Below are 14,728 nucleotides of genomic sequence, written 5' to 3' on the forward strand. Positions count from 1 at the left end.
AATAATCTAATGGTTGTAGGGATGAAAGATCCAGAATACCTTTTTGTTTTTGCCCTGACAGAATAGTAACGCCTCCCAGAGGGCATTAATGCAAATTCACCACCTAACACATGATCAGGCTGACGGATGATACTTTTAGCCTTTTGGACTGCCTTCAAAAGGGGATTTGATGTCTTATTGTAGTCCAAGAATCCTATTAACACGATCACAAAATCATATCGTCACCTTCCTAAAATAATTGCCTATGTCATTTTTTCAGGTTGTTCAGAAAACCAAATATTGGAAATATGATATTTTTGGCTAATTTCAATCAAAATGGTTATGACAAAAGATGACTTTTGACATATTAATAACAATGTATGTCAATTATGTAACACAAGAGGAATAAATTACTTGGGCACATTTTTGAACATGCCTTTGTGACTTAAGCTATTTTAAACCTCAACTCTGTCAACAATAAAGCTTATAAAATTGCCTAAGTCATCTTGAAAAGCTTGTAAAACTGCCTAAGTCATATTGCCTTTTGAGTTAGGCAAAATAAAAGTGCCACAAGTCACAGTCTTGACATAGGCTATTTTAATACAATCATATGATCTGTTCAACTTAGGATGTAGGCGATTTTACCAGAGGTGTCCAGCATCATGAGGAGATGATTTAGGCAAAAAAGTAATTTTCGTCAAAAAATGTGTTTGCGTTAATCATAAGACCTTTAAATGTAATTGTGTAGATGTCTCTCAAGGCCTCTCTGGGGAGTTTTCAAATATTGGGCAACACAGAGTAGAATACTTCAATCTGGTTTATAGTGTTCTTTCTTTCTAATTAAGACTAAGACTTAAGATCAGAGAATGAACTTATAGGGGTCATTGTAGCAAAAACAGCACACTCGTCACTGGCAATGTAATCATACCCAACAACCTAAGATTACACTCCCAACCGTAAGAGGCCATCACATCTGTTACCCCTTTTCCACCAAGGCAGTCCCTAATGTCCAACCGGTTTTTAGCGCTTCGAAAGCCAAAGAACCGGCTCTTGGCCAGGAAAACTGGTTCCAGAGCAGCACCAAATCTTTGCTGGTTGAGAACCGAGAACCGGTGAAGTCAGGAGCAGGGGGTGGGATTATCATGATCAACCAGAGCAACTAAAACTTTGTGACCAACTTAAAAAACAGTTGTTTAGCAGGCTTCTTTCTTACATCAATTTACATTATGTTATTACAGTGACCCCTATAAGATCATTTTCTGATCTTTGGTGGGCTCAGTCAGTTATGTAATCAATGTCTGAATCCTACCAAATTAGTGGCTATGCTTGCTTGGCTAATGTTAGCTGATCAACAGCTAGGTATCCATCAGTGTAACATTGTAAATAGATGATGTAGTCCACCACAGTTGTTGTGCTTCGCACTAGCGTTGCTGGGAAGGCGATGATGTAATGATGTAGCTCTATGGTGGCGCTCTAGGCCGTGAAAGTCAAACCAGTTCTAAGAAGTTATTTGCAAGTTAAACCAACTACGAACCAGCACTAGCACCAGCCCAGAACTAGCACCTCATTGGCATTGGTGGGAGAGGGGTGTGAGGACACTCACCAGATATATCAGAGTACTCCTCTGCGTTGAAGGTCAGTTCATTTTCTGTAGGGAGGTTGACAAAGGCCTTCATTGCTGGAAAGTAGGCTATGTGTCCATTGCTCACTTGTCGCAGTAGTGTTTCCAGATACCTGTAAGATTCAGAAAGAAGTGTGTTGAGTGACATACCGTAGGATAACACAATTCCGTGACCAAAATGTTTCCTCTAAAACAGCTCATGACACTGTAACTGTTAAGTAACTGTTAAGTTGAAAAGTTACCAGTTAGTGTAAATGACCACCAACACCATTACATCAACTTAAAGAAAGACATCCTCTGTAGCAGTTCTCAATCCTGCTTCTAATTCAGTGCCCCTCTCGAGACCCTCACTGACCAGTTTGTGTAGAGGCTTGTGATGGTGGGTTCTCCGTGGCTGTCCAGGTGCTGGGTCTGCTGCAGCAGCACGTTGTTGAAGACACGGGTGATGTCGATCTGCACGTAGTTCTCCACCGACTGGAGCACCGTCATGTAGGCCCGCACGCTGGTCAGCAGCTCCGAGGGCTTGGCGATCTCCTGCGTGGCCTGGTTGTACATGGTCATGCCTACGATGGACCTGAGAGGGTCATCAGAGAAGAAGAACACAACGATGACGACATCCGGTCATATGTCAGTTAGGTCAAAATGGAGGAGTGTGAGGGCAATGGGATTCTAGCGGAGCGTTCTGACAATGGGCTGCATTAGACTTTTCCAGAACATTTCCACTCCAGGTTAATTGTTTGGCGGTAATGGTGGTGACGATGGTAGCAGCGGTGGGGGTGGTGTTTGGACCGTGGTGCTTCCATCATCAAACATGACCGCCGGTTAAAAACAAAAAAAGGAACACTCTGACCGGCTATTAAGGCTGTTTACTCCAAAACAAACCATGGCGTTCACTTCAGTTTGCCCTCGTCTCTGTGTCGTCCGGCACGCAGGAGAGGGGCTGGGAACCAAAGGGCAGTAAAAGTTTTATCCTCCCCTGACCTGGACCTGACGTGGCACAGGGCAGAGTGGGTGAGCAGCGCTAATAGGTGCCCCTCTCATCACCGGGAGAGGGCGGCCATTTTTGGGGGGTTCACAGCCTGGGAAGCGAAGGGCCCGGCCAAGGCACCCGCGTCAGAGCCTCGACTCCCACAGTGGAAAATACCTGTTATTCCTCAGGCCCCAATGTTTATTTAGTTGGATGGGGCTTGAATCTGGACCCGTGTCAAGAATCGTTCTAACCCAAACTTCGTCCGCTGGACCAATAAATCACACAAAATCAAATAATAAACCCGCAAGGGCCTCTATTTTATTTTCATTTTCCCCCCAATTTTTAGTTTAATTAATAGGCGGGCAGAGAATTGGATGACAGTTTTCCCTGACATGAAAAGGAAAACTTCCCCTCCCGTCTCTTAGCTCATCAGTTGATTGATATCATGGGAGATTGTGTGCTTATGTGTGGTGTCTGGTGTGTGTGTGTGTGTGTGTGTGTGTGTGTGTGTGTGTGTGTGTGTGTGTGTGTGTGTGTGTGAGAGAAAGAAAGAGCAAAAGACACAAGAGTTTATGCTCCTGTGCAGAGGCCTTTCAAACTGATGGCACAGCAGGGCAGATAAGAGCTGAAGGGACAGAAATAGAAGAGAGTAAAAGGGAAAGTGAAAGAAGATGATGGGCAAGAGTGTGTGAGAGAGAGAAATTAAAAAATGCTTCATTACGGAGAGAAAGAAAGAGACAGACTCACAGGGGAAGAGAGCCGTTTTAAAATAAGCTGCCAGTAAGTGACTGTTGGTGACCGTGTGTGTGTGTGTGTGTGTGTGTGTGTGTGTGTGTGTGTGTGTGTGTGTGTGTGGCCGTGTGTGTGGCCGTGTGTGTGGCCGAACTTACTTGGTGAAGCGGATCTCCAGGTGGGAGGTGAGGTACTCCCGTGGGGTGAACGTGTGCTCCCACACCACCATGTTGGGCACGTAGTTGATGGAGAAGCACAGCTCCGACAGAGCAGTGTGCAGCTTGTCCAAGCTGGAGGGGGTAGGAGACACACACACACACACACACACACACACACACACACACACACACACACACACACACACACACACACACACACACACACACACACACAGACACAGACACACAGAAGCAGGTATTTAGAAACTCATTTCCTCCAGATTAAAGTGGTGGATCAGTGTCCAGGCAGACAGCTTAACCTCCAATATATCACTGCCAATGTTTTTCTTTTTGGCACAGACCGACACCACCTCTACACTGCTACTGCTGCTGCTGTTGTTGTTCAGACCTGCATTTACTGTACTAGGGCCAGAGTTAGCATCATATCCAATTTATATGATATAAGATGTCTTTGCATGAGGGCTAGAAATGATATTAAAACACGTGATGGCTAGACTGCATTCCTAGGAGTCTGGACTGGGAGTTCAGTAACAGGAGGGTGGTCTGTAAACAAATGTGCAACCTGCAGATATACTTGCACATCTCAAATGGATGATGTGAAACACTTCTTTAAGTGAATCAAGGATTGATATTTTACAGATATACAAAAATAAGTTACTTCTTATCTCAAATCTGACTGAGTTCAGTCCAGAAAGTTCGCCACATCAACTAAGTCCAGTAAGAGGACATAACAGCATAGTCCTCTGTGCTGGTGGACAGGACACAGTAGTCTGCACTGGTCAGTAGCAGTGCTGGTGGACTCTGGACACAGTGGTCAGCCCTGGTCAGTAGCAGTGCTGGTGGACTCTGGACAAAGTGGTCTGCACTGGTCAGTAGCAGTGCTTGTGGACTCTGGACACAGTGGTCTGCACTGGTCAGTAGCAGTGCTGGTGGAGAACTTACTTGGTGACCAGGAGCCGGTTCTTCCTCATGCTCTCTACGCCTGGCTTCTCGCGCTCGGGCTCGCCTTTCTTCCCCGTCTGCTTTTTGGACTTCTTGTTCACGGCCTGACTGATGGTTTTGGCACAATGTTTTGGCAGGAGCTGCGCAAAGGGAGGAAGAGGGGAAATCCTTTCTTAACACCCATAAACCAATAAGGAATGAGGTGACAAAACGCTTCGCCTGTCCTACAGAAACGGTAATGCCAACAGGAGCCGGGTGTGAAGGGGGAGCGCTTGGGGGGGGGGGGGGGGGGGGGGTTGTTCGGTAATCGCTGCCGTAAAAACGCTGAGATATCCCGCCCCAGAGACGAGTTATGTCAGTGCTGGAGGCCGCGTCATGACATCATAAAAACACAGGACTGGACATTTTCCCCCAGCAGCCTGAGAGTTTACATCCCAACTGTCTCCACTCCAGCAGGTAATGGTATCGTTACAATATAATAAAACATGGACCGGTTTGGTTCCTGTGTAAGCCTATACCAATGTTTCTCAACCTGATGGGTCATGACCAAATCACTCTGAATGGGTCGCGGAGTGTGTGTTTCTTCAGAACTTTAATAACTTTTGTAAAAAGAAATATATGACCAGTAGCTTTTATTTTAAAATGGAGAAAGCTGAGTCTCTGCAGTTCTCATGCCTCAGTCACAAAGGCAGCTCTATTATATTTATGTTTGCAGGTAATGTGACAATTCTTGTGTAGTAGCCTGCTTAATTACTAAAGGACATTGATCTACCAATGATCTGGGTTAAGTCCCTATGGAGCCCCCAGACCAAGGACTATGCATTTCTATCAGGCATACTAAGGACTTGATCAAAGGATCAAACGTGGTTAAGAGGGTAGCAACTAGCAATCACTGCTTAGAAACAAAACAAATGTGAATTAAAGTGTCATCCTTCGAAACATTTAAACAATCATACTCAAACACACAATCTAAACACCTTGTTTGCATGGTCTTTAAAAATACAATCATTTTTGCAAATCCAATTATAACAAACTGCAGTATTTAAGGGTGGTGCCACAGGTTTTTGTGAATCTAAGATGTGAGTCCAGAACCAAACACAACAAAAGAATTAAACACTAAATGGGCCTAATGCTGAACAGCTGGACTCCCTAAACGTGCGCAAACAAGCTGTTGGTTTAATCCGAGAGAGGTAAGATGGCATAATTAGGCCAACTAATAATAAAATAGCTCAGGCAATTCAGTCTTGTTGCGGAGAGGAAAGCTTCATCTTTTTAACATTTCCTTAAACAACCCTTGAGCGAGGGCAGTAGCTTCACCGCTCACACGTTTAGAGTTGTTGATGGGTTAATTGTGTGAGGCTGCCCATCCTGCTCTGGTGCTCCCACGCAACCACTCAGCTCCCATGATAAGTGAGCTCATCTCTTAGGACATGGGTTTCTTATAAACATGCGAAGCAATTACGTCATGTGGTTGTACCCTTTGTAATGCAGATCAGAGAAGAAGACGGAAAAAAAAACAAGCACCGGCAACTAATCTAGACACTGTCAGTTAGACGTTCAAGCCCACGATGAGCAGTGTGTATGTTTTGGGGAACAGATGAGGGCTATCGGTGCTCGTCCTGGTGTCCTGCGCTGTCTCACCTGGTCACTGAGCGTGCACTGCTCTGTGCAGATGTCCGTGATAAGGTTGCGTGCCTGCTTGGCCATCTCGTCCAGGAACATGTTGCACAGGGACAGGCTGCGATCCCCAATGTGGTGCCGCTGTTGACACAAGACACACACACACACACACACACACACACACACACTTAAGTCAGTACAACATTAGGTCTTTGGGGGTCAGACATTGTGTGGTTGCTGCTGCCACTTGTCCCCAAAGGGCTCATGGCAGCAGCAGGCTGGCCTGTGGCAGAGTGTGGCAGAGTGTGGCAGAGTGTGGCGTGGCAGGTCTGTCTGAAGGGCTGTTTGTGACCTGCCAGTGCCAGACAGGACAAGCGAGCCTCTTTGTGAGACACACAGGCTTCCTTTGCAGGCCCCCGCCGAGCAAACAGAACTAACTCTCAAAAAATGACTAATGCAAAACAAGTTTGCCCCTGTGAGAGGGAACGCAGAGAGAGAGAGAGAGAGAGAGAGAGAAAAAGTATCATTCACATTGAGTGTGGTGTTTGTGTGTCCCTTGGAAAAGCTCCACAGATGGGAGAGGCAATCCTTTCTTCATTCACAGAGGAGGAGATGAACACTGACGGTTAGTTAGAGCATCGACGATCGGGTTGCGTGCGCGCCGAGGGCCAGCGCTTAGAAATGTACTCGCACACAGCAGAATGCAATTACCGCCCTTTGGACATCATTTGGACATCACTCAAATGGTATCATACCTTCAAACAGTGACCCCGGAAAAAAATATATATTTAAAAAAAAATCAACCGCTGATTTCCCCCTTTTGTCTTGTCTTGAACATCGAAGGTCGAGGCCGCCCGGAAAATAACGTATCTATTTAAGCCGAAGCCAATACTGACCTTTGCCGAAGCTGCCGTGATCTTTTTACTGTTACTATAAACTGCTGTAAAACGTTTTTCTGTGCAAAGGGATGGAAATATTCTTGGAAACTTTTAGTGCTTTTCCAACATAAATATAGCTTGCAGCTGTTCAAAGCTGCGTGTAGTGGACATAGGAAGAGGAACATTTCAGAGACATGCTGAGAGAGGGAGTTTCATGTTTGAATAAGGGAAATCCAAGCCTTCTATGGCTCAATAAATCTCTTTTATTCCTCTAAGTGCTCTCAGACAGCTCCATGCAAAGGCTCTCCTTTGACCAGGGGAGCACACCAACATAAGAACTCTCATTGTGCCACTTTATTTTGGGGGTACCATTTTGTCGACCAATTAGATACAAAAATACGGGGTTATTTACCGAAAAATTAAACGGGATATTGGAGAGGGGGAGGGGGAGGAGGAGGAGGGGGCAGTCATGGGTATTTTGCAGGAACAAACACTTCATGAATGCACCTGGCGTATTTCAGCCGGCCGAACAGGAATCTGTTGTGTGGCATGTGTGTGCAGCCGGGGGCTTCAACCTCCCCTCTGGTCCGGGGAAGAGGGGGTGTAGTGGTGAGGAGGTCAGGGGGGGGGGGGGCTGGTAGTAGCACCAGTGTATGGTTCAATTACAAATTTAATAAATCATGCTTTTCAGCGTCTGGCCTTCCGTACACATCCTGATACACGGACCGCAGCGCACGCCGCTTCAGCGCGCCCGCAGTCCAGGCCGGGAGTAAAGGGGGGGGTGGGGGAGGTTGAAGGTCTGTGTGACTCCATCCTGCCCGCTCACAAGGGCCCTCCTGCTTGGCCCTGCTGAATCTTTGGGTGAGAGGAAACCTACTTTCCCAGCATTCAGCACCACACACACACACACACACAGGAGCTACACTGGCTAAATTCACTGGGGCATGTCTTAAATCATTAACCTGGAGGGATCCCCCGCCCCCACCTTGTCTTTGTCGTTGTTGATTTTAAGTGCACTCTTAAAGGGCACCCTTGTGAGCAACCCAACTAGACAGTAAATAAATATGTTCTCCTGATCTAAATGACTTGGAGTGGTCATGGGTGTTGAAACACTGTGTAAGTGCACCCTTAAAGAGAGTCTGCTACGAGTGGCTACAAACTGATTTAAAAAACACTTCAGTCTGACTCTAAAACAACACCAAACCTCCCCAAAATGTTAATGTTATTTTTCTTATGTTGGCCACAGGAAACGTTCCCCTTCCGTGACACTGGTCCCGAGTGTACATGTGTGTTTGTGTAGATGTGAGTGTGTAAGTAACAGCATGTGTATGTGTGTGTGAGTGATTCTGTGAATGTATGTGTATGTGTATGTGTGTGTGTGTGTGTGTGTGTGTGTGTGTGTGTGTGTGTCTGACTCACCTCCTCTGGGCAGAGCTCGTGGGTGCAGCTCATGAAGTGTGTGCAGAGCAGGGGGAAGGAGATGGAGTAGCGGGACTGAGACGGCAACTCCAAGCACTGCTGGAACATCTTCTCAAACGCACGACTGTAAAAGCTATCAGGGAAACCCCAAAGACACGGACAGACAGAGGAAGACAGATAAATTAAGAGGCCGAGGCCGAGGGCGAGAGAGAGAGAGAGAGAGAAAGACAGAGCGAAGAGTCATGAGCTGCCAGTACATTCAGCTGTCTGGTACATTCATATCTTATCTGTCCAAACTCGCCTATCCACGTCCTGTCCAGACTACTAGCCAAAAGCCAGAGCACTCCAAACAAACACTCCTAACAGACAGTTGCTAAGGGAGAATCTGGGAATGTGATATAGAGGGTTGGGAGGTTTTTCTGAAACCAATTAAGACAGGGGGATTTACCGTTAAAATGTTTTTATTTGACAGGAGGACGGACGTCTCCTTACCAGAAGATTGAGAGGTCGGAGGTTTCCACTAGCATCTCCACCAGCGAGTCCACCATCTTAGTGTGGAAGATGATGGTGTTGAGCATCTTGCCCAGTTCCCGGTGGTCGGCGAGGCCCAGCGAGGCCTTGGAGACGCTGGTGTAGGCCTGCGAAACACCGAAACATGCACCGTTAGCAATGTCACCGCTAACCGAGTCAAGGGGCCAAATTTGCACCCGTGAACTCTAGGAGGGCTTCATATGACAAAAGCAAGAAACAACAAAAAAAACATGTTATTATCTGGCCCAGACTTCACCAGGAGAAAACCTCAAGCAATAAAGAGAATCTGATCCAAATGGAAATTGGACTTTGGGGGTTGGAGGCAAACGTGTGGTTTGATGCTCCACCATATCGTTAACTTCTGAGGAAATTTTTCTGGGAAGTATTCGGTTTTTTAACTTGATACTGTTGATTCAGACAATGGCCAAGCTACACAGTTTCCTTCCCCGAGACGTGGGATAAAATGAAGACAGTATGCTAAACAGACTCGCTTTGGTGTTGCAGGCCGAAACGGCACTTTTAAGTGAGGTACGTTAGAGGGGCAGGACCACCGCTACTTAGCTACACCCTGCCCCTACCATCAGCTACACACTGCGCCTACCATCAGCTACACACTGCCCTTACCATCAGCTACACGCTGGCCCTACCATCCCCTCAGAGTGGGTATTCTGGGCTGACAAACAGCTGCCCAGGCCTGCACAATCCGTGACCTTGGAGAATCTGACGAAAGTTCTGAAAATACGGCATTGAAATGCCTTTTAAATAAAAAAATAAAAAAAGCTCCCTTTGGAAGTGCAGACCACTACGCGAGTGTGAGAGAATGCTGTGAAAGCGTTGTCTTTTTTTTTAAGCGCGGCTGTCTCGCCTTTCATCATCTCATGCGCTGCCAAGTCAAAGAGCAGCCCGTGCCAGGATGGCACCACACGCCACATAAAGACATTCAGCAGGTGCTAAACTCACAAAGCCACCGGCTCAGAAGTCAAGGGCAGGACAATAAACATACCAGAAGGCATTGAAGTCAAATTAAGAGTGAAGGAAAAGGAGAGTGCTGAAATACATGGCATATTTTTAGACCTCCGCCCTTCTCACTCAAAATTTCGGCTCGTTCAGCCAGCCCTTTAAGCCTGAGGAAAGCCTTCACTCGGATCGACAGACTCATGTTGAATGAACTGAGTGAACTATGGGGGCCGCTGCCATCATCCCCCTCCGAGATGACAGTTTGTCTAAACGAGAAGCGCAAACGCACGCACGGAAAAAAATTTCCATGGCAAAACAGCTCCAAAAAACAAAAACAGAGCAGGATTCTTGAGCCGCGACGGCGGTTTCCATGGGGTTATGTCTCCGAGAGCGCTCTGAGGAGAATATGAATGTGTGTCTTCCGACCCGAGAGTGGTTGTGTAACAGATAAAGATTCTGCTTCGATCCAAACATGTGGATTTAATGGCGACTGGTTCCAATATGTGGTGGTGGGAGGGGTGGGGGGGGGGGCACAACAGACAATTGACATTTAACTTCAGTCTTATTTTTAGGACGTAACAAAAGAAATGAAAAATGTATGGCACCCATAGTTGCGTGCTGACACACACACATGTGCGCACTCATGTCAGCTGCTCCATAACCAGCTGTTTAAATACTTCCTGAATTTGCTCTGTCCCAGCAAACAGTGAATGCATAGCGAGCACATGCAGCGAATAAACGTTTGCGCTTTCCGCCAGGTTTGTGTCTACGCCGTGTGTCCCCACAAAGGAGGGGTAAAAAAAAAAAAAATGAAAAAAAAGGATGTTCCGGCTGTGAAAGAGCGAAACTGGTCGAGGAAGCTTTTGGGACTTGAGAAAATAGTTGTTCAGCTGTAGAGCAGTTCCCATTGCATGCATGGCAGATTTTCTCCTTTCTCTGTACCTCCCTTCCGCCCCCTTCTGCCCCCCCCCCCCCAACCTACCACCACCAACACTCTCTCCAACCATCCCTACCTCTCGTTTGCCTCCAGTCCCCACTGAAAACCCAAACTGCGGAATCTCTTCGGAACTGAGCAGAGTGGGGCGGGGCGGGGCGGGACAGGAAGGGATGGGGTGGGCGGCCGCACCCATGGAGATCAAACGCTCATGGGGCCTGGAAGTGAAACGGGCGCGGTGCTTCAGGACTGTGCTGTGGGCACGCTCTGCCGGACGAAGAAACGGGTCACAAGGAGCGCAGTGGGTCTCTCTGGCATCACCAGAACGCCGCTGCCGCTAGCCCAGTTCCGAAAGCTAGGTCCAAGCCAGGACCGCACTCCGCAATAATGCGACGCTTGTGCTCAGTCTGAGTTGCGATTAAAAGGCTGAGGCAACGGTTTAAATAATCAGACGCGGGCCTTCAAAAAGGGCTAACATTCCCCGTTTTTTTCGCTCCGAATAGTTTTTAGGCCCAAAGCCCTGCGTGTCCTCGGAATGATCCGCTGTATTAATATGTCGTTTTTTCAAGACCGAGAGAGGAAACTCCCGGTCCCTTCCAGACTCGACTCTCCCTTCATATGTCGTGACAAGCCTTGCGTACACGACCGAAAAAACAAACCTTGTTCTGACAGGCATTTGTCACTGCTGACGAGGGCCATGTGTCTTTTCGTGTTGAAGAACATCTTTTCCCCATTAAAACCTCAGGGGAAATTCATCCTTCTGAGGCCACACTGAGCACACTCTGGCCCAGAGAACTAAAGAGCTGGCAGGATTCACAACACTGAAGGCCGTGGTCTGGTCACGGTGTGGTCTGGACTGGGGAATGGGGTGATAATCAGGGCAGTTGAGGGCCGAGGGGAAAGGGGACACCAGGAACACCATCTTGCCCACATGGGGGCCTTTCACCTGAGGTCAGGGCTCAGGTTCCTCATGGCTTACCTGCAATCTGAACCAGTCCAGCCGCATGCCCCTGAAATCAAACACCTCTCCATCCTCCACTGGAAGAGAAGGGACGTAAGAGATAGAAAGGGAAAGAGAGGGAAAGAAAGAGAGAGAGATAGACAGAGAGAGAGGGTTACATGGAGGTTACAACTTAACACACTGTTGCTAACTGGCAACAGTTGCACTTGAAAAGGCCTTCACACTGTGATTTTTTAAATTCCAGTTCACTTCATGTTAAATTAGCACGCAAAGACAAATTGAAGACATGTTAACATCACAGCAAAATTGGGGATTTACAATGTGTGATTAATAGACATTTAATGAATGTTTCTGTCCCAAGATAGAAGAGCTAAGCTTAATATAATTGAATTAGACTTTTAAACTAACATGGGGGTAAAATGTTTCCAATTATATATACACATGTTCAAAATTGAGGAACGTGCGTGTGTGCCGATATAAATGCTTGAGAGACAAAAAGAGAAAAACAAACAACAAAGAGATATAAAGGGAGGTATATGAAAGAAAAATATCGAATAGTACAAGAAAAAAGATGGCAAGAGCGAGAGAAAGAAAGGAAGAAAGAAAGAAAGAAAGAAAATTGAGAAAGTAGTCAAGTCAAGTGAAAGATAAAAGAGTGAGTACCTTGCTTCACACTGAGGGAGGTCATGGTGTTCACAAAGGAGGACATGATGATGGACTCATCTTCTGGACAGACAGACAGGTTCTGGAAGGCAAGCAGGGGGGACAAACACATCAGACTGTGACCCCAGTGGTCTCTCCACATGAGGGCTAATTAGCAACATGCACTAGTATCTCACAGTGTGAATCCTATATACAGCAAGGGCAGACACAAGTTTTAAAAGACTTGGGCTCCACCTAGTGGCTAGGCCTGGTACAATAGCCCAAGCTCACTCATCTTCCCGACATAATTCCACAATAATCCAGTCTGGCTCGGCTAAATAAACAAACAAAAACACCCCCAGTATGTCAGAAACAGCCTTTGCCAGAAGCTAACATGCAGGGCATATGGCTAAGCGTATGCTGCGAGCTTAAAAGCTGTAGCTACAAGCATTTCCACAAGCTCACGTCCGTCTCGAGGACGAGGCTGCATAAGACTCTCACCTGGACCAGTTCGTTCAGGACCACGGCATCGAACCCAGACAAGTACTGTACGTAGTACCGCTGCATGACGGGGCCATACTTGCGCACGTGGGCCCTGAGCTCCTCCATATAAAAGATCAACTCCGCAATGTGCCTGGGGACACACACATACAGGTACACATTGAGCATGGATTCCTCATCCAATGAAAAACAAATCTGAAAATGCAGGTTTTTTTTTACTGTGACTTCCTTTTCCCCCCCAACAACCAGACAGTTTATTACAATCATTAGTTCTGCCCCTTGGTTCAAGAATGGGACTGATTTAAAATGGACACGCAAGGCCAGATGGTTGTTACATAAACAATGGCGAGGTTCACTGCAAAAGCATTGTCATTTAGTGATGCTTCTGCCATGATGAATGTATATTTATCATCTGAAGAGTCACTTCCATTGTGTATGTTCAATAGTTTTGTGTTGTCTTTTTTTGATACAATCACAGGTGTATTCACAGGTGTCAGACTCAAGGCAGAGAGAGAGACAGAGAGAGACAGAGAGGAGAGAAAGATTGGAGGTCGCAGGATTCTTACTTATCAATAAAGTCATCTGTGCTCTTCTTCTGGATGTTGTCTGCGTGCCTTAGTAGCCATATGATCTCATCCCGGGCAAAGGAGAGAGCCATGAAAACAAACAGAGCCTAAGACACACACACACACACGCACACGCACACGCACACACAGAGAGAAAGAAAGAGAGTGAGCAAACTATTCCTAAGTCTCCTTCCACTCATCTTTATATCACAGCAACTCAAACATAGCTCAGGCCCATTTCAGACGGCAGACGGGCCTAACAAACTGCAACATTATGATACCTTAGGGCCCAGCAGGCCAGGCTGATCGGCAAGCACCGTGGCCAACTCCTTCAAGGCCGACCTCAGGAACTTGCGGCGCTCTCGGTGCATGGAACCCCTTCAAGAGACAATAATGCGAAACACGTTGGAGGAATGTTTGACATTTGAAATTCAGGCAAAGTCCCAAATTGACAAAAAAAAATAAAAAATCAGAGACAGTGTCTGTGTCCAGCTGGCAGAATGTGCAACAGATGTACTCACGCATGAGAAACGGCTGATTCCTTGCACTCTCGGACGTCATTCACACGTTTGTTGTAGCTGGAGAAGAAAAACAGCAGATAACTAAGAACAACTGCAGCAATGCAAACCAGAGCCTGCTTGTTTAGGACAAATAAAAGTTTGATCGATGGTGCTAGGCTCTCTGGATGAGTGACTGCTTATTGCTCTGCATTAGATGATGTGTAAGTATGTGTGTGAGCAAGAGAAAGACAAAGACAGAAATCAAAAAGTGTGTTTTGGTATGTGTATCTCTGTGAGGAAGTGAGTGTGTGTGTGTGTATCTCTGTGAGGAAGTGAGTGTGTGTGAGTGTGTGTCTGTCCTTGCTGGAGACCTTACCCGCGGAGGTTGACAAAAAGGTCCTCTGCGGCCTTGTGGATGTGGAAGACCTCGTCTCTGAAGAGACAGAGGCAGGTGCTGCTCTGCAGGGCCAGCTTCCACAGGCTGAGGGCCGCAGGGTCGTTGTTCAGAGTGACGTGGCACAGCAGGAACCCAACTGATGGAGAGGAGACAGAGACAGAGACAGAGACAGAGACAGAGACAGAGACAGAGACAGAGACAGAGACAGAGACAGAGACAGAGACAGAGACAGAGACAGAGACACCCATAATGTCAACAGCAAATTAAATTGAGGAACTTTGTAATAAGTGATCAAGATAATGATGCCCAGTTCCAGGTGATTTAGCTTTTCTACGGTGCTATGTTTCATGCTAATGAACATGGAGGTGCTTAGTAGTTTCTGAATAAAACCTCCTCCTT

The 14,728-nt window shown here is 46.7% G+C and overlaps 1 protein-coding gene across 2 annotated transcripts in view; it reads right to left on the reverse strand.

Moving 5' to 3' along the window:
* The window catches only part of nckap1 (NCK-associated protein 1), a 36,906-nt gene that overhangs the window by 8,327 nt on the left and 13,851 nt on the right, over window positions 1-14,728 (reverse strand). For both annotated transcript variants that reach the window (XM_080839422.1, XM_080839421.1), the window contains 14 exons: window positions 14,309-14,465; window positions 13,954-14,010; window positions 13,714-13,810; window positions 13,433-13,539; window positions 12,867-12,999; window positions 12,387-12,468; window positions 11,742-11,800; window positions 8,833-8,978; window positions 8,341-8,473; window positions 6,065-6,184; window positions 4,424-4,563; window positions 3,461-3,592; window positions 1,956-2,174; window positions 1,583-1,713 (listed from right to left, as the gene is read on the reverse strand). In XM_080839422.1, the coding sequence (XP_080695548.1) occupies window positions 1,583-1,713; window positions 1,956-2,174; window positions 3,461-3,592; window positions 4,424-4,563; window positions 6,065-6,184; window positions 8,341-8,473; window positions 8,833-8,978; window positions 11,742-11,800; window positions 12,387-12,468; window positions 12,867-12,999; window positions 13,433-13,539; window positions 13,714-13,810; window positions 13,954-14,010; window positions 14,309-14,465 (1,713 nt within the window). The remainder of the gene's footprint in view (window positions 1-1,582; window positions 1,714-1,955; window positions 2,175-3,460; window positions 3,593-4,423; window positions 4,564-6,064; window positions 6,185-8,340; window positions 8,474-8,832; window positions 8,979-11,741; window positions 11,801-12,386; window positions 12,469-12,866; window positions 13,000-13,432; window positions 13,540-13,713; window positions 13,811-13,953; window positions 14,011-14,308; window positions 14,466-14,728) is intronic.

This window comes from Sprattus sprattus (genome assembly GCF_963457725.1).
Source record: "Sprattus sprattus genome assembly, chromosome: 5".
Classification (NCBI taxonomy): domain Eukaryota; kingdom Metazoa; phylum Chordata; class Actinopteri; order Clupeiformes; family Clupeidae; genus Sprattus; species Sprattus sprattus.